Genomic DNA, 21625 nt, shown 5'->3' with positions numbered 1-21625 from the left:
TTTCTGTTCATATAGTGAATTATGGAAACCCTAGTGGCGTAGTGGTGAAGCACTATGGCTGCTAACCAAAAGGTCAGCAGTTCAAATCCACCAGGTGCTCCTTGGAAACTCTATGGGGCAGTTCTACTCTGTCCTACAGGGTTGCTCTGAGTCCGAATCTACTCAACGGCAGCAGTTTTTTTTTGGATAGTGAATTATACTGATTTAATTTAAAATGCTTTTAGACTTTTTAAGTAGCAACTTTATGAAATATAAATGATAACAGTTTGTTCTCTTATATTTAATACGTGTGTGTCTTACTGCTTTCCTGTTTTTTCTTTATGTGTAGGCTAAGGCCTATACTATGATAGTGCGTGAAACTGTAAGAGCAACTGCCCAGGTTCTGACTTAGTGAGAATCTTCCTGTGTGTCATACTGTTTCAGAGTTTCACACAATTAAGTATAAAGATTATTCTTCACTAAACTAAGGAAGTTACTTTACTTTCATAATTTACTATAAGTTATTTTGCTTTGTCTTGTCAAGAATGATTGTTGAACATACCTTTTCAACAATTCATAATATCATCATATAACATTTTTTTCTAAAATCTGTTAATGTAGATTGTCATGTAAATATATTCCCCAGTGTTAAAGTGTCTTTACATAGGGAACCTTACTTGACCATGATGTATTATTCTTTTTTAAAAATGGCTGATTTCATTGTTTTTTAAAATAATTTAGATTATTTACATGCCTAGTTATTATGTATACTTTATTTTCTACATTCTAATATCAGGGCTAGGTCAGCCTTGTATTATACAATTAGATAGTTTTCTTCTTTTACAATGTTTAAGAAAATGATAAATAACAACCATCTGATCTTTGAAATTTTGATGAAACTATACATAAAACCATCTGAGCTTCATCTACTTTTTGCAGGCAAATGTTTCATAAGGTAATTGGTCTAATTTTATGTCTTCTAAATGAATTAACTTTTAAAATTTATATTCTCCTATGAATTTATGGGAACCCTGGTGGAGTAGTGGTTAAGAGCTACAGCTGCTAACCAAAAGGTCAGCAGTTTGAGTCCATCAGGCATTCCTTGGAAACTCTATCAGGCCGTTCTACTCTGTCCTATAGGGTCACTACGAGTTGGAATTGACTCCATGGCAAAGGTTTTTATAAAAAAAATAATAAATTTATACATAGTATTATTTATAATTTTATAAAGTTTATAGTTCATTTTTATTACTAATATTATTTAAATTTTCTCTATTCTTAAAAAATTTTGCCAGAAAATGTCTATTTCATTTATCTTATTAAAAAACTAGATCTTGGTTTCACATACAGACTCTGTTATTTTTGAGTTTTGATTTCAGATCCATTCTTTCCTGTTTTATTTTGTTCTTTTTTATTTTCTAGCTTCAAGCATTTTCCTATAAATGCATTTTATGGTTATTAATTTTCTTCTGAGTACCGCTTTGGCTGTTTCGCATCAGTTTTCTTATGTGGTATTCTCAATGTCATTAACTTTTAAATAGTCTTTAAGTTACTTTAAATTTTCATTCCTTTATTAACCCAAACGTTATACAACATAACATTAAAAAAAAAAAAAAAAACTAAGTAGTTACTGCACCACTAGCTATTTCCACTTTGCCTATAGAATGCAATGAACGACTCTATGGACAAAATATTGAATGACATAGGAAGCATCAAAAGAAGATGAAAGGAATACACAGAGGCACTGTACCGAAAAGAATTGGTCTATGTTCAGCCATTTCAGGAGGCAGCATGTGATCAAGAAACAATGACATGGAAGAAGACCAAGCTTCACTGAAGATGTTGGCAAAAAACAAGGCTCCAGGAATTGACGGATATCAATTGAGATATTTCAACAAAGGATGCAATACTAGAAGTGCTTACTCATACATGCCAAGAAATTTGGAAGATAGGTACCTGGCCAACTGACTGGAAAAGATCCATATTTGTGCCCATTCCAATGAAAGGTGATCATCCAACAGAATGCAGAAATTATTGAATGATATCATTAATATCACATGCAAGTAAAATTTTGCTAAAGATAATTCAAAAATGTTTGCAGCAGTACATTGACAAGGAACTGCCAGAAATTCAAGCTGGATTCAGAAGAGAAGGTTGAATGAGCAATATCATTGCTGAGGTGAGATGGATCTTGGCTGAAAGCAGAGAATACCTGAAAGATGTTTACCTGTGTTTTATTGACTATGCAAAGTCATTTGACTGTGGGGATCATAACAAATTATGGATAACATTAGAAAGAATGGGAATTCCAGAATAATTAATTGTGCTCATGAGGAATCTGTATGTAGACCAAGAGGTAATCATTTGAACAGAAAAAGGGCATACTGAGTGGTTTAAAATCAGGAAAGGTGTGTGTCAGGGTTGTATCCTTTCACCACAACTATTCAATCTGTATGCTGAGTAAATAATCCAAGAAGCTGGACTATATAAAGGAGAACATGACATCAAGATTGGAGGAAGACTCATAAACAACCTGTGATATGCAGATGATACAACCTTGCTTGCCAAAGCAAAGAGGACTTGAAGCACTTAATGATGAAAATCAAAGACTACAGCCTTCAGTGTGGAAAACAAAAATCCTCCCAAAGGGACCAGTAAGCAACATCATGATAAACAGAGAAAACACTGAAGTTGTCAAACATTTCATTTTACTTGGATCTATAATCAATGCCCATTGGAAGCAGCGGTCAAGAAATAAAAGAAAGTATTGAATTGGGCAAAGATGCTTCAAAAGACCTCTTTAAAGTGTTAAAAAGCACAGCTGTCACTTTGAGGACTAAGGTACACCCAACCCATGCCATGGCATTTTTTTTCTTTTTTGGGGCGGGCGTAGGCATTTCTCATGTAGTGTATGACGAAGAAGAGAATGTACTGTATTACGGTTTTTTGGTTATTTTTAAGGCAGATTGCAAGCTCTTCCATTATTTCACAGCAGCTGGCTATGTCAGGAGTCCTGCTATCTGGGATTGGGTGATGATGAGTGATAATTCCATACTGCTGGTAGAGGTCCAAAAGGTTTGGGACTGTATATTTTGACAGCTCCCCTCTGGTGCAGAAAACAAATATGTCTTGTATACCGTAGTTCTTTAGTTCTTTGGTATCTTTTTGTATATTTCTTCTAACATCTTTAATTTTACAACCTGGAAGAATACACAAACTGAGAAACAGAGAACAATTCACTTGTGATAGGGATAGCCATGATATCTGAATTGGAGTCTGTTCACCTTTAATAGACTCTTCTTCTGATGAGTCAAACTCACTTGTTTGCAATGAACAGCTTCATCGCTGACCACCCGACACTGTGACTGGCCTCCACTTCCCCACCATGGTATTTTCAGTCTTCTCATATGCATACCGAAACTTGGCTAATGAATAAGGAAGACAGAAGAAGAACTGATGACATTGAAATTAAGGCATTAGAGAGGAATATTGAATATTCTGCCAGAAAAACCAACAAATCTGTCTTGGAAGAAGTATAGCCAGAATGCTCCATAGAAGTGAGGTTGACGAGACTTTGTCTCATGTACTTTGGACATGTTATCAGGAGAGACCAGTACCTGGAGACTTGGTATATCCTTGGTAAAATAGAGAGTCAGTGAAAAAAAGGAAGACCCTCAACGAGATGGATTGACACAGTGGCTGCAACAATGGACCGTGAGGATGACAAAAGACCAGTGTTTATTTCTGTTGTACATTAGGGTCTCTATGAGTTGGAACTGACTCAAAGGCTCCTAACAACAACAAAATTGTTAGTTTTCACTTTTTGTATTAGCTTTTCACTTTTATTAAAATGTGGTATTATAGCACAGAAAATGTTACTCATGTTGTATGTACAACTGCAGACATCACAGTTTTCCTTGTAACCTACGATATGATCTGTTTTTGTAAATTTACTGTGAGCATTTGGAAAAAAATGTATAGTCTTAATTTCAGTTTTATTTAGGTTATTACATATACTTATTTTTTTCTGCCTGGCCAATTAATTTTTTAAAAGTTAGTGATTGTATATTACTATGATTATAAATCTGGTAAATCTTCTTCATGTTTTCAAATAATTTTTGTGTCACAAATGTTTAAAACTGTGTTCTTCATAGTACAAAAACTTTATTTGTTATATCTTCCTGATGGATTGTCTTTTTTATTGATAAGTATTTACTGAGCTCCTCTTATGTACCAAGTGTTTCAGTGACTAAGACAGAGCTGTGTCTATTAAGCCTTACCAAAAAAAAAAAAAAGCCTTAAGATCATATAATCTAGTCAGGGGGGATTGATCTGAAAGTAAATATAATAATTTTGGCAGCGGTAACTGCTATGAAGTCATTAAGTGAGGCGATACAGTAAAACCTTCAAAAGTTGGAACGTGTGTAAGGTGGAAACTTGTCAGAGAAGAAAAACTCAAATATTTTTTATTAAAATGAGTGATAGAAAACTGGTAAGGTGCCCTGACAGGGAACACAACAGAGAGTCCCTGATGGAGTGAGAGAAAAGTGGGGTGTAGAACTCAAATTCAAGTAAAAAGACTAGATTTGATGGTCTGACTGAGACTGGAGGGACCCCAGAAGACATGGCCCCAGGACTCTGTATTAGTCCAGAACTAAAACCATTCTTGAAGCCAATTCTTCAGACAAAGATTAGATTGGCCTGTAAGACATAAAACGATACTGGTAAAGAATGTGCTTCTAGATAAAAAAAAAAAAAAAAAAAAAATGGGCAGCTCCTGTCTGGAGGTAATATGAGAAGGCAGAAGGGGACAGGAGCTGATTGAATGGACACGGAAAATACAGGGTGGAGAGGAGGAATGTGCTGTCACATTGCAGGGAAAGCAACCAGGGTCACGTAACTGTGTGTATAAGTTTTTGTATGAGAAACTGCCTTGAATTGTAAACTTTCACTTAAAGTAAAATTAAAAAAAAAAAAAAAAAAGCAAAAGGGGAAAAAGAAAAAAGAAAAATGGTAAGGCTGCACCCTGTTAAAGATGGAAAACTTTTGAGACCTGGAGAAACAAAGCAGTTCCCTTGAGTTCCAGCTCTCACAGATTTCCCTGTATAAAAAAGTGATAGAGGGGATTGACTACATCAGAAAATAAAATTCATACTGAGATCTGAAGGAGAAAAAAGCAGCCACTCCAAGAGGCAAAGGGAAGGTGCAAGTGCAAAAGCCCTGAGGCAGCAATAAGCTCCGTGTGTTAAGTAAAAGAAAAATAATTGTGATGAGACTAGACTAAGCGATGGAGGATGTAGCGTGAGATGACACAGGCCAGTTAGGCATGGACCAAGCAATGTAAAGCTCTGCAATCCACAAAGAATTATTTTGATTTTACTCTAGTCTAACCAGAAAGCACAGATGGAATTTAAGCAGAAGAGTATCATTCTTTGATTTACTTTAAGTAGAGCAGTTTGGCTGCTATGTGAAGTGTAAGATTAAAAACAGAGACACAACTTTATAGGCTATTGCAATAGTTATAAAAGGTATGATGGTGCTTTGCATTAGTATCATGGTGGCCCAGCTCGGCAAGGAAGGCTATGATAAGGATGCAGTGTGATTCTTAAGGTTTTGCCTTGAGCCACTGAGGTGAGGAAACACTGAGGACCTAAACACATTTGGGAAAATAGGATGTGAGTGTATATGTTAAGGTTCAGTAGGAGGGGAAGAATCAAGTTATTATGTTTTAGAATTGTCAAATATGAGAGCCCTATATAAGCCATGATGTCAAGGAGACAGTTGGATACATGAGGCTGGAGTTCAAGGAAGTGGTCAGGGCTGGAGACCAAATTTGAGAGTTGAGAGTCAAGAGCATATAGATAAAGTCATGAAACTGGATGAATTGACATAGGGACTTAGTATAGATGAAAAGAGATGCAGGTAAGGGTTGCCCCGTGGCAGAGCTTGAGATGGAACAATCTTACAAATGGAATGGAAACTAAGAGAAAGTAGAATCAGGCAAGGCAAAGGGATAACGATGTGATCGAATATGTTGAATGCCTCTGAGTCATAAAATAGGATGAGAACTGAAAGGTAACCATTACTTTGGGCCACAGAGGGAAGTTGATAACCTTGACGGAAAGAAATTTGAACCAATGTTGGGGATTAAAAACAAGCTCAAATGGTTTGTTGAGTGGATGGGAAGTGAAAAAATAGAAATAGAAAGTGGTTAAGGTTTATTTCAGTGAAATTTACAGAAAAAATCCATTGAGTTAGACAGTTTTTCTTGGTATGTACATAAGTATCAAAACCAAAAATCATTTCGTCTAATGAACTCAACTGTGGACAATGAGTTGAACTTCTCCATATGTTTAGTTAACGGTTCAGACCCTGAATCATTTTCTTCCTAGGACATTCTTAGGTTGTTAAAGTAGATTAAGTATTTAAAGGAAACAAACAAACAAAAACCTTAACTACTTTTGGGTTGATGTGAAGAATAATCCCCTTGTCTCTTTGGGCCTATCAAAACTACTATTTCTATTGTGAAATACTGCATTGCTCATTAATTATGCCATCTGGGAATAGTTCATCATTGCTGAAATTTTCCCACCAGAAATCTTGGACATGATACAGGTCTTCACTTTGGTTCCATTAAGATTTTATTTTAATACATCTAACCTTATGTCTGACAAAGGTGATTTTTTTTCCTTGCTCTACTTTCATCTCTAGTGTGGTGCCAAAGATGAAGTTTCTCATGCACAGTCTTATTACTGGTAGCAATTCTAAACATCAAGTGACTTTTCTGGCAGCTAGAGGAAAGATTAATAATAATGATAGCAGAAAATAAATGTTCTTTTTACTCAGAGTTAGAAAGTCCCGTGAGGCTTGATCTAGTGTTTTCTATCCCTTTTGACCAGTGATTTCATGAAAATGGAATAGAAATATTTGATCACTTCACTGGCCCTCTGCTTTATGAAATAAAAACATGCTGAAAATAGTGTACTCTGTATACTATGCTGGAAACCCTGGTGGCATAGTGGTTAAGTGCTATAGCTGCTAACTAAAAGATAAGCAGTTCAAATCCACAAGGCGCTCCTTGGAAACTCTATGGGGCAGTTCTACTCTGTCCTATAGTCGCTATGAGTCAGGATAGATTCGACCACAATGGATTTGGTTTGGTTTGGTATAGTATGCTAATAATTCCAAGTATGTGACTGATAACTCATGAAAAGAATCTTGCAACTGGTATTTTTAGACATATTAATCCATGTTTCTGTCAAAAATTCTGCTTCTGTTGAATAGAAATCAAATGAATGGGGGAAGAATAGTGTGCATATTTTTTATTTTATTTTATTTTATTTTTTTTTATAATAACTTTTATTAAGCTTCAAGTGAACGTTTACAAATCCAATCAGTCTGTCACATATAAGTTTACATACATCTCACTCCCTACTCCCACTTACTCTCCCCGTCTTGAGTCAGCCCTTTCAGTCTCTCCTTTCTTGACAATTTTGCCGGCTTCCCTCTCTCTCTATCCTCCCATCCCCCCTCCAGGCAAGAGTTGCCAACACAATCTCAAGTGTCCACCTGATATAATTAGCTCACTCTTCATCAGCATCTCTCTCCCACCCGCTGACCAGTCCCTTTCATTTCTGAAGAGTTGTCTTCGGGGATGGTTCCTGTCCTGTGTCAGCTGAAGGTCTGGGGAGCATGGCCGCCGGGATTCCTCCAGTCTCAGTCAGACCATTAAGTTTGGTCTTGTTATGAGAATTTGGGGTCTGCATCCCACTGATCTCCTGCTCCCTCAGGGGTCCTCTGCTGAGCTCCCTGTCAGGGCAGTCATCGATTGTGGCCGGGCACCAACTAGTTCTTCTGGTCTCAGGATGATGTAGGTCTCTGGTTCATGTGGCCCTTTCTGTCTCTTGGGCTCTTAGTTGTCATGTGGGCTTGGTGTTCTTCATTTTCCTTTGCTCCAGGTGGGTTGAGACCAATTGCTGCATTTAAGACCCCAGACGCCACATTTCGAAGTGGGATGCAGAATGATTTCATAATAGAATTATTTTGCCAATTGACTTAGAAGTCCCCGCAAACCATGTTCCCCAGACCCCCGCGCTTGCTCCGCTGACCTTTGAAGCATTCATTTTATCCCGGAAACTTCTTTGCTTTTGGTCCAGTCCAATTGAGCTGACCTTCCATGTATTGAGTGTTGTCTTTCCCTTCACCTAAAGCAGTTCTTATCTACTGATTAATCAATAAAAAACCCTCTCCCACCCTCCCTCCCTCCCCCCCTCGTAACCACAAAAGTATGTGTTCTTCTCAGGTTTACTATTTCTCAAGATCTTATAATAGTGGTCTTATACAATATTTGTCCTTTTGCCTCTGACTAATTTCGCTCAGCATAATGCCTTCCAGGTTCCTCCATGTTATGAAATGTTTCAGAGATTCGTCACTGTTCTTTATCGATGCGTAGTATTCCATTGTGTGAATATACCACAATTTATTTACCCATTCATCCGTTGATGGACACCTTGGTTGCTTCCAACTTTTTGCTATTGTAAACAGAGCTGCAATAAACATGGGTGTGCATATATCTGTTTGTATGAAGGCTCTTTTATCTCTAGGGTATATTCCTAGGAGTGGGATTTCTGGGTTGTATGGTAGTTCTATTTCTAACTGTTTAAGATAACGCCAGATAGATTTCCAAAGTGGTTGTACCATTTTACATTCCCACCAGCAGTGTATGAGAGTTCCAATCTCTCCGCAGCCTCTCCAACATTTATTATTTTGTGTTTTTTGGATTAATGCCAGCCTTGCTGGTGTGAGATGGAATCTCATCGTAGTTTTAATTTGCATTTCTCTAATGGCTAATGATCGAGAGCATTTTCTCATGTATCTGTTGGCTGCCTGAATATCTTCTTTAGTGAAATGTGTGTTCATATCCTTTGCCCACTTCTTGATTGGGTTGTTTGTCTTTTTGTGGTTGAGTTTTGACAGAATCATGTAGATTTTAGAGATCAGGCGCTGGTCGGAGATGTCATAGCTGAAAATTCTTTCCCAATCTGTAGGTGGTCTTTTTACTCTTTTGGTGAAGTCTTTAGATGAGCATAGGTGTTTGATTTTTAGGAGCTCCCAGTTATCGGGTTTCTCTTCATCATTTTTGGTAATGTTTTGTATTCTGTTTATACCTTGTATTAGGGCTCCTAGGGTTGTCCCAATTTTTTCTTCCATGATCTTTATCGTTTTAGTCTTTATGTTTAGGTCTTTGATCCACTTGGAGTTAGTTTTTGTGCATGGTGTGAGGTATGGGTCCTGTTTCATTTTTTTGCAAATGGATATCCAGTTATGCCAGCACCATTTGTTAAAAAGGCTATCTTTTCCCCAGTTAATTGACACTGGTCCTTTGTCAAATATCAGCTGCTCATACGTGGATGGATCTATGTCTGGGTTCTCAATTCTGTTCCATTGGTCTATGTGTCTGTTGTTGTACCAATACCAGGCTGTTTTGACTACTGTGGCTGTATAATAGTTTCTGAAGTCAGGTAAGGTGAGGCCTCCCACTTTCTTCTTCTTTTTCAGTAGTGCTTTGCTTATCCGGGGCTTCTTTCCGTTCCATATGAAATTGGTGATTTGTTTCTCTATCCCCTTAAAATATGACATTGGAATTTGGATCGGAAGTGCGTTAAATGTATAGATGGCTTTTGGTAGAATAGACATTTTTACTATGTTAAGTCTTCCTATCCATGAGCAAGGTATGTTTTTCCACTTAAGTATGTCCTTTTGAATTTCTTGTAGTAGAGCTTTGTAGTTTTCTTTGTATAGGTCTTTTACATCCTTGGTAAGATTTATTCCTAAGTATCTTATCTTCTTGGGGGCTATTGTGAATGGTATTGATTTGGTTATTTCCTCTTCGGTGTTCTTTTTGTTGATGTAGAGGAATCCAAGTGATTTTTGTATGTTTATTTTATAACCTGAGACTCTGCCAAACTCTTCTATTAGTTTCAGTAGTTTTCTGGAGGATTCCTTAGGGTTTTCTGTGTATATAATCATGTCATCTGCAAATAGTGATAACTTTACTTCTTCCTTGCCAATCCGGATACCTTTTATTTCTTTGTCTAGCCTGATTGCCCTGGCTAAGACTTCCAACACGATGTTGAATAAGAGCGGTGATAAAGGGCATCCTTGTCTGGTTCCCGTTCTCAAGGGAAATGCTTTCAGGTTCTCTCCATTTAGAGTGACATTGGCTGTTGGCTTTGCATAGATGCCCTTTATTATGTTGAGGAATTTTCCTTCAATTCCTATTTTGGTAAGAGTTTTTATCATGAATGGGTGTTGGACTTTGTCAAATGCCTTTTCTGCATCAATTGATAAGATCATGTGGTTTTTGTCTTTTGTTTTATTTATGTGATGGATTACATTAATGGTTTTTCTGATATTAAACCAGCCTTGCATACCTGGTATAAATCCCACTTGATCAGGGTGAATTATTTTTTTGATGTGTTGTTGGATTCTATTGGCTAGAATTTTGTTGAGGATTTTTGCATCAATGTTCATGAGGGATATAGGTCTATAATTTTCTTTTTTTGTAATGTCTTTACCTGGTTTTGGTATCAGGGAGATGGTGGCTTCATAGAATGAGTTGGGTAGTATTCCGTCATTTTCTATGCTTTGGAATACCTTTAGTAGTAGTGGTGTTAACTCTTCTCTGAAAATTTGGTAGAACTCTGCAGTGAAGCCGTCCGGGCCGGGACTTTTTTTTGTTGGGAGTTTTTTGATTACCGTTTCAATCTCTTTTTTTGTTATGGGTCTATTTAGTTGTTCTACTTCTGAATGTGTTAGTTTAGGTAGGTAGTGTTTTTCCAGGAATTCATCCATTTCTTCTAGGTTTTCAAATTTGTTAGAGTACAATTCTTCATAATAATCTGAAATGATTCTTTTAATTTCATTTGGTTCTGTTGTGATGTGGTCCTTCTCATTTCTTATTCGGGTTATTTGTTTCCTTTCCTGTATTTCTTTAGTCAGTCTAGCCAATGGTTTATCAATTTTGTTAATTTTTTCAAAGAACCAGCTTTTGGCTTTGTTAATTCTTTCAATTGTTTTTCTGTTCTCTAATTCATTTAGTTCAGCTCTAATTTTTATTATTTGTTTTCTTCTGGTGCCTGATGGATTCTTTTGTTGCTCACTTTCTATTTGTTCAAGTTGTAGGGACAGTTCTCTGATTTTGGCTCTTTCTTCTTTTTGTATGTGTGCATTTATTGATATAAATTGGCCTCTGAGCACTGCTTTTGCTGTGTCCCAGAGGTTTTGATAGGAAGTATTTTCATTCTCGTTGCTTTCTATGAATTTCCTTATTCCCTCCTTGATGTCTTCCATAACCCAGTCTTTTTTCAGGAGGGTATTGTTCATTTTCCAAGTATTTGATTTCTTTTCCCTCGTTTTTCTGTTATTGATCTCTAGTTTTATTGCCTTGTGATCTGAGAAGATGCTTTGTAATATTTCGATGTTTTGGACTCTGCAAAGGTTTGTTTTATGTCCTAATATGTGGTCTATTCTAGAGAATGTTCCATGTGCGCTGGAAAAAAAAGTATATTTTGCAGCAGTTGGGTGGAGAGTTCTGTATAAGTCAATGAGGTCAAGTTGGTTGATTGTTGTAATTAGATCTTCCGTGTCTCTGTTGAGCTTCTTGCTGGATGTCCTGTCCTTCTCCGAAAGTGGTGTGTTGAAGTCTCCTACTATAATTGTGGAGGTATCTATCTCGCTTTTCAGTTCTGTTAAAATTTGATTTATGTATCTTGCAGCCCTGTCATTGGGTGCGTAAATATTTAATATGGTTATGTCTTCCTGATCAATTGTCCCTTTTATCATTATATAGTGTCCTTCTTTATCCTTTGTGGTGGATTTAAGTCTAAAGTCTATTTTGTCAGAAATTAATATTGCTACTCCTCTTCTTTTTTGCTTATTGTTTGCTTGATATACTTTTTTCCATCCTTTGAGTTTTAGTTTATTTGAGTCTCTAAGTCTAAGGTGTGTCTCTTGTAGGCAGCATATAGATGGATCGTGTTTCTTTATCCAGTCTGTGACTCTCTGTCTCTTTATTGGTGCATTTAGTCCATTTACATTCAGGGTAATTATAGATAAGTAAGTTTTTAGTGCTGTCATTTTGATGCCTTTTTATGTGTGTTGTTGACAATTTCATTTTTCCACATACTTTTTTGTGCTGAGGCGTTTTTCTTAGTAAATTGTGAGATCCTCATTTTCATAGTGTTTGACTTTATGTTAGTTGAGTCGTTACGTTTTTCTTGGTTTTTGTCTTGAGTTATAGAGTTGTTATACCTTTTTGTGGTTACCTCATTATATACCCCTATTTTTCTAAGTAAAAACCTAACTTGTATTGTTCTATATCGCCTTGTATCACTCTCCATATGGCAGTTCAATGCCTCCTGTATTTAGTCCCTCTTTTTGATTATTGTGATCTTTTACCTATTGACTTCCATGATTCCCTGTTATGTGTATTTTTTTTTTTTAATTAATCTTAATTTGTTTGTTTTTGTGATTTCCCTATTTGAGTTGATATCAGGACGTTCTGTTTTGTGACCTTGTGTTGTGCTGATATCTGATATTATTGGTTCTCTGACCAAACAATATCCTTTAGTATTTCTTGTAGCTTTGGTTTGGTTTTTGCAAATTCTCTAAACTTGTGTTTGTCTGTAAATATCTTAATTTCGCCTTCATATTTCAGAGAGAGTTTTGCTGGATATATGATCCTTGGCTGGCAGTTTTTCTCCTTCAGTGTTCTGTATATGTCGTCCCATTCCCTTCTTGCCTGCATGGTTTCTGCTGAGTAGTCAGAACATATTCTTATTGATTCTCCCTTGAAGGAAACCTTTCTTTTCTCCCTGGCTGCTTTTAAAATTTTCTGTTTATCTTTGGTTTTGGTGAGTTTGATGATAATATGTCTTGGTGTTTTTCTTTTTGGATCAATCTTAAATGGGGTTCGATGAGCATCTTGGATAGATATCCTTTCGTCTTTCATGATGTCAGGGAAGTTTTCTGTCAGAAGTTCTTCAACTATTTTCTCTGTGTTTTCTGTCCCTCCTCCTTGTTCTGGGACTCCAATCACCCGCAGGTTATCCTTCTTGATAGAGTCCCACATAATTCTTAGGGTTTCTTCATTTTTTTTAATTCTTTTATCTGATTTTTTTTCAGCTATGTTGGTGTTAATTCCCTGGTCCTCCAGATGTCCCAGTCTGCATTCTAATTGCTCGAGTCTGCTCCTCTGACTTCCTATTACGTTGTCTAATTCTGTTATTTTATTGTTAATCTTTTGGATTTCTACATGTTGTCTCTCTATGGATTCTTGCAACTTATTAATTTTTCCAGTATGTTCTTGAATAATCTTTTTGAGTTCTTCAACAGTTTTATCAGTGTGTTCCTTGGCTTTTTCTGCAGATATCCTAATTTCATTTGTGATATCATTAAGCATTCTGTAAATTAGTTTTTTATATTCTGTATCTGATAATTCCAAAATTGTATCTTCATTTGGGAAAGATTTTGATTCTTTTGTTTGGGGGGTTGGAGAAGCTGTCCCGGTCTGCTTCTTTAAGTGGTTTGATATGGATTGTTGTCTCCGAGCCATCACTGGGAAACTAGTTTTTCCAGAAAATCCGCTAAAAAAAAAACTGCAGTCAGATCCCTATCAGAGTTCTCCCTTTGGCTCAGGCTATTCAGATGTTAATGAAGCCGCCTGGGAAGGGTGGGGGAGGGAACAGAGAGATAGGAGAGTAGCACCTCAGAATATAGCCAGAGTTGCTTGTCTTGCTTGGAATGACTGTTATATCTGAGATTCTCGCGGGCGCGTCGCCTATGTGTGCTGGCTGTGTGGAGATTGCCCCCGGGGGGTCTGGCCCGCTGGAGTCACGGTCAGATCCTCCGCTTCCAGCCCCACGCCCAGCGTCAAGGCTCCCCTACTGGGACGGTGCACTCTCAACTCCAAAATCAGTCGCTGCCTCCCGGGGACTTCTCGTCTCTCCAGCCGCGTGGCCGTGCCGCCCCCGTGAACTAGGTGGGCCCCCTCCCGGGGTTAGTTCAGATGGGTGGAGTAGCTCCCTGTGCTTGTGCCGCGACCGAGTGTCCTGGCTGGAACGCTGTTCTCCCCACTCCAATACCAGTCGCTGCCTCCCGGGGACTTCTCCTACCGGCTGCGTCCCACGCCGCCCGCGCGACCCGGCTGGTCCCCTTCCCGGGGTTAGTTCAGGGGGTGGAGCAACTCTCCGTGTTTATGGCGTACCTGCGTGCAGTCCTAATCCCTGCGGGACGGTTCCCCGGCTCGGATGCTGCTCTTTCTGCTCCAAGATCAGTCACTGCCTCCCGGGGACTTCTCCTACCGGCTGCGTCCCACGCCGCCCGTGGAACCAGCTGGTCCCCCTCCCGGGGTTAGTTCAGGGGGGTGGAGCAGGTCTCTGTGCTTGTGCCGTACCTGACTGGTACGCTGGCTCCAGGCTCTGGAAACAATCGCTGCTTCCCCGTATTAGTTCGTTCTCCGTCTCTAAATCTGTGTTTGTTGTTCAGGGTTCGTAGATTGTTATGTATGTGATCGATTCACTTGTTTTTCCGTGTCTTTGTTGTAAGAGGGATCCGAGGTAGCGTCTGCCTAGTCCGCCATCTTGGCTCCCTAGTGTGCATATTTTTAATGGCTAAGATTGCTTTAGAAATCCTTTAGGAAAGGGACCTGTTTTGAAGCAGAATAGACAAAGCCTGTGCTTTGAAGGAAGTTTGGATAGGTCTCATGAAAATGGACATCGAACACAAACTTGACTATGTCACAGTTTTGTAGAGGACAGTCCATAAGGCCTTACCTGGTTTTCTATAAAACTGGGGTTGTCCCAGAGGGAACTATAACTATCAGTTGGAATTGACTCAACGGCAACTGGTTTGGTATTTTTTTGTTACAGTGATCAGAAATGTAACTCACTGAAAAGATTTCCCCCTAATTCAGGCTCAAACCTAGTACATTACCTGGGTTGATGTCACCCTTTCCCTAGGAAATAATAAAGAAGCAGTTTGTAGCCTCACCCCAGATGAAGCCCAAAGGGAACTTTGCATTGCTTATAATGGCGGCCTTCCATTGGCCTGAAAGTATTAACTGCCTCCGTGGGGAATGGTATTCAGACTGTGCCAAAAAGAAAGAGAACTTAAAGCTTGTTGCTGGAGAACGCATGACAAATTAAAGAGAAGATGTCAGCAGATACCAAGAGCTGCTGTGGAGGAGAAATGAGTAGTTGATGATTATGCAGGGGTTGATTTTCGAAGCTCTTTGTTTATTTTCTAGTTACCCTTTTATCGGGTAATAACGCAAAATTTTATTAAGATTCTACTCTGGGCTATGCTCTGTGCTAATGCTTTAGGTGTATTTAACTCACTGGAATAGGTACTGTTGATATTGCATTTTACAAATGAAAAAACTGGGATGAAGAGGTGTTAAGAAAAATGCTCAAATTTCCTCTGCTAGCAAGTAGCAGAGCTGGGCTTCAGAACCTAGTCAGTGTGTCTCTAACTCGTGGGCTCTTTGCCGTTGTGCTCTGCCATCGCCTCTAACCTTAGGACTGGCCTGTGACACACAGAAAAGGAGACAGAGCTTAAATCAATGAAGAGAATAAAGAAATTATCTCCACTGAAGACTAGCTTTGCATTTTCAATGAGGCACATTTTTCCTACCCCGCACTGTCAAAATTAAGGGAAATTAGATGTGTTCAGATTTCGATTTTGGAAGAAATTTGGAAATTGTCTGGCTGTTAATTAAGACAGCCTTACAAACTATATTACAATTGTTCCTTATATCTAGAAATTGTCATAGCATTTATAAAAACCGAGATCAATCAGTACTCAATAGTTATTATACCTTTTACTGTAAATTTGACAATTAGAAAAAAAAAAGCACTGGAGATAAAGGCTTCTTGCGTAATCTTTATGTATGAGTAATTCCCGGCATAGGCTCCAAGGAAGATAAAGGAGGATAACAGAATAGATGAATATGAGAAACTTGAAAATCTCAATAGGTAAAAACTCATGAGAGAGTGAAATGCCAGAACATTTTATCCACACTTTAAGCTTTGGGGAAAAATAATTAGTGGGGATCAACTTGTCCAAGGTTATCCAATTTTCTTTCTGCCTGAGCAATTTGGTATTTGAGATTATAGTGTGTTTATTAAAACCCTCACACTGTACTTAGAATATTCTCAATCAGCTTTGCTTCATTCTTTGGGGCTGGGGGTAATTTTACATTGTAGGATAAGTTACTGGCAGGCATTTCTTTCTTTTTATCAGACTGTCATTTATGAGGAATTTGGATTTGATTACCTGCTGCCTTTGAGTCGATTCTGACTTACGGTAACTCTACGGGATAGAGTAGAATGGCCCCGTAGGCTTTCCAAAGCTGTAAATCTTTACAGAAGCAGCGTACCACCACTTTCTTCTATGGAGCGGGTGGTGGGTTCGAACCTCCAACCTTTTGGTTAGCAGCCCAGCGCTTAGGATATTAAACATTTTCTGCTAAGAACTGTTTATAGCTGACACTAAAACTCTGTTGAATGACACACAAATCCTTTAATCATTTATTTTTTCCTTTTTGTGTTTGAAAAGCTGGTAATACCTTGCTCAGTCTTTGGTTTGATGTAAAAAATATGTCTTTTCTGGCAAAAGATGGTAATAATTGTTCATTTTACCAAAAGACCATGATACACTTTCATTTTCTTTTTTGCTATAAGAATGCAAACTTAGGAATTAAGATCAGGTCATTTGTCTGATGGAGTTAGAATCAGAGAAGCCATAATAACATGAGAAGGGTTTTGTAATGCCTTCAAAGTTTATACGGAATTGCCACTGCATTCTTCCAAGTAACCTAGAAACGTTCACCTCAGGTAGTTTTCAAAATTGTGCTTTCTTATCTCTTGATACTTGAAATAATAATAGATATATTTTTGTCTTCTTATCCAATGTGCTCTAGGAGTGGGGTGACCTTCAATTTATCATCCAAATTGGGCCACCAGTATGAGTAAAAGGGGCACTGTTAATAACTACAGGTTCCCTGGGTGGCACAAATGGTTAGACACTTGACTACTAGATGAAAGGTTGAAGGTTCAAACCCAACTAGAGACACCTCAGAAGACAGGTCTGGCGATCTGCTTCTGAAAGGTCACAGCCTTGAAAACCCTACGGAGCCGTTCTACTCTGTACTCGTGGGTGGGCTCGCCCTGAGTTTGAATCAACTCCTGACAACTAACAAGAACAAGGTAAATAAATAATTACACTACAGATTTAAAACTGGATTGTCATAGGGATGTGTTGTCACCCATCCTAGGAGCAATTTGCCCTAGGTATATTTTTTTATAACGTAATTCATGACTATAGGAGTGGAGAAGTCTTGAAATGAAAAATATTTTGTAAAGAAACAGTGCCTCCTTCTCTGGGGGACTTCAAGAGTATATTAAATACCTGTGAAATTTTATTTCAAGTGTTTTCCTTGGATCGACAGGTTTGGGATTCTGAACTAGCAAGGACACTTGCATTACTTAATTTAGTTTATCGAACATGTTGGATCTAAAATCCCATTGTTTCTTAATGGCATTTTTGCTTCCTTAGTTCAAGACTCCATCATTTTTTACTTGTATTGCCGCCTTTCTACAGGAATGGATACGTTAACAAAAACACTATCTGTAAGCAAGATGACAAGTTGGTTACCCCTCTGATATCTACAACAAATTCCCTTTGACTCTCCTTAATAACTGCAAGCAAACCATGAGCAGCTCTACTTCTGGGTTTTTGCACTTCTCTTTAGTCTTAGATTTTTAAAATCAACTTCCATCTGAAGCATTTTCCAACCACCCCATTGACTTATTGTAACACCTATTGTCTCCTTTTCTAATCTCTTGTAGCATTTACTGTTCTTTGCTATTCGTTAGAAGCACCATTTATTATTACATCATTTTTGAGCAATATTTTCGTATGTGTATATATTAATACCTCAATTTGAGTATAAGCTCCTTGAACATAAAGACCAAACCTTATATTTCTTTCTTTTCTTTTTTCCTTTCCCATAACTAACACAGAATCTAGCTAGGGACTGAAACTATTGGAGTGCGTTTCTAGAATAAATGGACCGTGCCCATAGCAATGAGGGTCTAGCCCATACTTGTAAATAACAGAGCTGATTTCTCAAGGTTGCTTTTCACCAAGATGGCTGGACCAATCAGATTCTAATTTCTAGGAATAGGACTTGAGTTGGACCAAGTAGATTCTAATTTTTAGAAATAGGGACCCCTGGAGAATAATTTGTCCTTATTGGTTGCTTGTACTGAATCAGTGTAAAAGCAGAGATAGGATGGTTATTTTGGTCATGTGAATGGAGAAGTCATTATGGGGTAAGAGTAAGAACGAGCAGATATTCCAAGAGAAACAGAAGTGAGAGGTTAGGTGCTGGAGAGGTGGAGAGGGTAATCTAATCTCCTTCTCTTTTGGCCAAAGCAGCTTCCCAAACACTCTCTTTCATGTGTCCCTATTTTATCATCTCCACTGCACTTATGAGTATTTGAAATTATCTTTTCAATTCATTTTATCCTGTGTATGTTTTCTACTTCATGTGTACTTCCTGAAGGCAAGGACTTTGGTTTGTTCACTGCTGTATCCCTGACATTTAGAATAATGCATGTACTATAGTCATACTTGGAAACCCTGGTACAATAGTGGTTAAGAGTTCGGCTGCTAACCAAAAGATCAGCAGTTCAAATCTACCAGGTACTCCTTAGAAACCCTATGGGGCAGTTTTACTCTGTCCTGTAGAGTCACTACGAATTGGAAACAACTCAATGGCAACTTTTTTTTTTTTTAAAGTTATACCCAATAATATTTGTTGAATGAATGAATCCATAAATAAATATGTAAACTAAACTCTGTTTCTTAGCAGATAATGGGGCTGAAAGGTCCCTGGGTGTTACAACTGGTTTGTGCTTGATTACTAACCTAAATGTTGGCTGTTTGAACCCAACCTGTGGTGCCACAGAACAAAGACCTGATGATCTGATTGCATAAAGATTACAACCAAGAAAGCGCTATGGAACTCACTGCTAATCCACAACAGTTGGAATTCGCTTGATAGCAACAGGTTTGGTCTGGGTCTTGGTTGTGGAACCGAAGGCATGGAACATGTTGATCCAGTCTGAAGGAAAATCAGGACATGGGACATGACTGGGAACAGAGGAGCTAGAACAAGTAGTTCTTGGCCGGGTCACACAGTGGTTTTGGAAAAAAAAAAAAAAAAAGGAAAAGAAAAGTTGCAGGGAAGAAGTGATATTGGGAAAAAAAACCGAGGGTAAGCTCTCCATTTGGAGATTTTGCTCTGAGCTGTGCTTGTGTGTAAACCTGGCCAGAGAAAGCACATTCACACAGCCAGCTGCCAGGACAGCCTGAGAAATAGGATGGAAAACAGAGGCTGGAGATAACGGAAGACTTGGGGCCTTTTCCTAGCAAGTGCAAACTTTCACACCTGTCAGCTATAAATCAAGAGGTTTATGGGGCTGCAATATTTACACTTTAATTAAAAAATCATAAAGCAAGCACTCTTTCAGGTTGGAGAAAACAAAACTCCAAACTTGGACAGCAGCAGCTGTTAATCAGTTACTCCTAACGATCTGCTCCCCAGCACCAGAGACTGGGCACTTACTTAGCCACAAACAGCGAACAAGGCCACGAGCAAAGTGGGATATGCACGGCAGAACAGCCTTCAGAGTAGTCAAGGCTTGGCCTGAAAACTTTTCATTTATGGTGCAGGCTCAGTTGGGGTATTGGAAAAATGCTTTTTGCAAACCTAGTTGGCAACTTAGGTTTATTTTCCCCATGATCTCATGTAGAACTGAAGTTCTTTTACTATAATGTGGATATGGAGGGTGGATTAGCATCTTCTGGCAGACACAGAATTCAACATGGGGGAATAAATGACCTGTTGAATTGCAGGTCTCACCATGTGCCCCAGGAATTGTACACCTGGAAACTAGGCCAAGCTGAAGTTCCCCTAAATTTTTTTGGTATCTCCTGCCCTCCAGGCCCACCACCCGTATGTTGGTTTGTCATACTGTAGTGGCTTGTGTGTTGTTGGTACGATGCTGGAAGCTATGCCACTGGTATTTCAAATACCAGCAGGATCACCCATGGTGGACAGTTTTCAGCAAAGCTTCCAAACTAAGACAGACTGGGAAGAAAGACCTGGCAATCTACTTCTATTATTAGCCAATGAAAACACTAGAGATCACAACAGATCATTGTCTGATATAGTGTTGAAAGATGAGCCCCCTAGGCTGGAGGGCGCTCCAAATGCACAGTGGCTGCAACGATGGACTCAAGCATACCAAAAAAGAGTGAAAATGGCACAATACAGGGCAATGTTTCCTTCTGCTTTACGTAAGCAGAGCTGTGAGCCAGAGCCGAATCAACAGCCTCTGACAACAACGTTCCTTGTGGTTGCCCTCTCTACCCAAACTCAGGCCCTCCTGTGGCCATTAGCTGCACAGAACAGCCCAGGCTGCTCCTTGTTGCCTCCACCTACCACTGCATGCTCACCTTCTTCTCACCCCTCCTCTCTCGCCTCATTCTCCTTGTTCCGACGTCAGCAGCCACCTTTCAGCAACTGGGAGGGGTGGAGCTCTCTCCTTCAGGGCCTCCACACAGGCTCTTTCCTTCTACTCTGCACCTGGTGGGTTCCATCTTATTTTTCAGGTCACTGCTTTAGAGTGGACTGCTGCAAATAAGAGAAGCCATTCCTGTCTTGTGTCGTTAAATCACACCCATCATTTTCCTCCACAGCGCTTTTCACAGTTGGTAAGTAGATAGATACTTGGCTGTGGCTGAACTCACTTGTTTAATATCTTTCTCTTCACCATATCATTAGCCCCTTGAGGGCAAGTTCCACGTCTCTTTTATTCACCACTGAATGTATAGGACTAGTACTGTGCCTGGCAGATAGATGTTTAACTCACACTTGTTGAATTAGTGAATGAATGAATGCTAATAAATCATGTTTCCCAACTTGGCCTTCCAAGATGGCAACTAGGATAAAATATCCAGAAAGTATTAATCCCTATTATCTTTCACTGCTGCTCTATCACCTGGCTTACACAATATACAATTTTGTTTCCTTCTCTGTCTAACACTAAAGGGGATGCTCAAGGTGGGAATGTCAGTAGCTGTAGGTAAGAGGACAAAGGGCAGGTGTTAACTTATACTGCTTGGAAAATACCACTTGGTATGGGGGAGAACACCCTGGCCCTATTTGTAGGAGATGTGGTGAAAGGTAAGGGCAAATCCTTTTACCTTTATGAGCTTCAGTTTCGTCACCGATACAAGAAGGGTGAAATCAGCAAGGTCCGTATACGCAAGTCCTTTGTAAGTGATCAAGAAGGCATGACAATTTCATGATTTTCATCCTACGAATTATAAGGCTGTGCTGCATCAAAGGGTGGTCTAGGATGCCCTGTCTCTGATCTGGGGTCACCAGGCTCACACCCTCACTCAGACTTGAGCCTTTGCTACCTGTGCCTCCTGTGGGGGTTCTCCTCTGTTTTCGCTCACTGCTACCACATTTTGCCTTTGACCCCGGGACGGTAGATCATTTGTAGGAGGG

General features: G+C 39.0%; 1 protein-coding gene across 1 annotated transcript in view; it reads left to right on the top strand.

The window, feature by feature from the left end:
* Nucleotides 1-21625, top strand: part of LOC126060293 (uncharacterized) — a 56428-nt gene that overhangs the window by 23729 nt on the left and 11074 nt on the right. The window contains exon 2 of the mRNA XM_049856370.1: nt 20509-20823. Within this exon, the coding sequence (XP_049712327.1) occupies nt 20509-20823 (315 nt within the window). The remainder of the gene's footprint in view (nt 1-20508; nt 20824-21625) is intronic.

Source organism: Elephas maximus, chromosome 17 (assembly GCF_024166365.1).
Source record: "Elephas maximus indicus isolate mEleMax1 chromosome 17, mEleMax1 primary haplotype, whole genome shotgun sequence".
Lineage (NCBI taxonomy): Eukaryota > Metazoa > Chordata > Mammalia > Proboscidea > Elephantidae > Elephas > Elephas maximus.
This window is presented reverse-complemented; position numbering and strand designations above follow the sequence as displayed.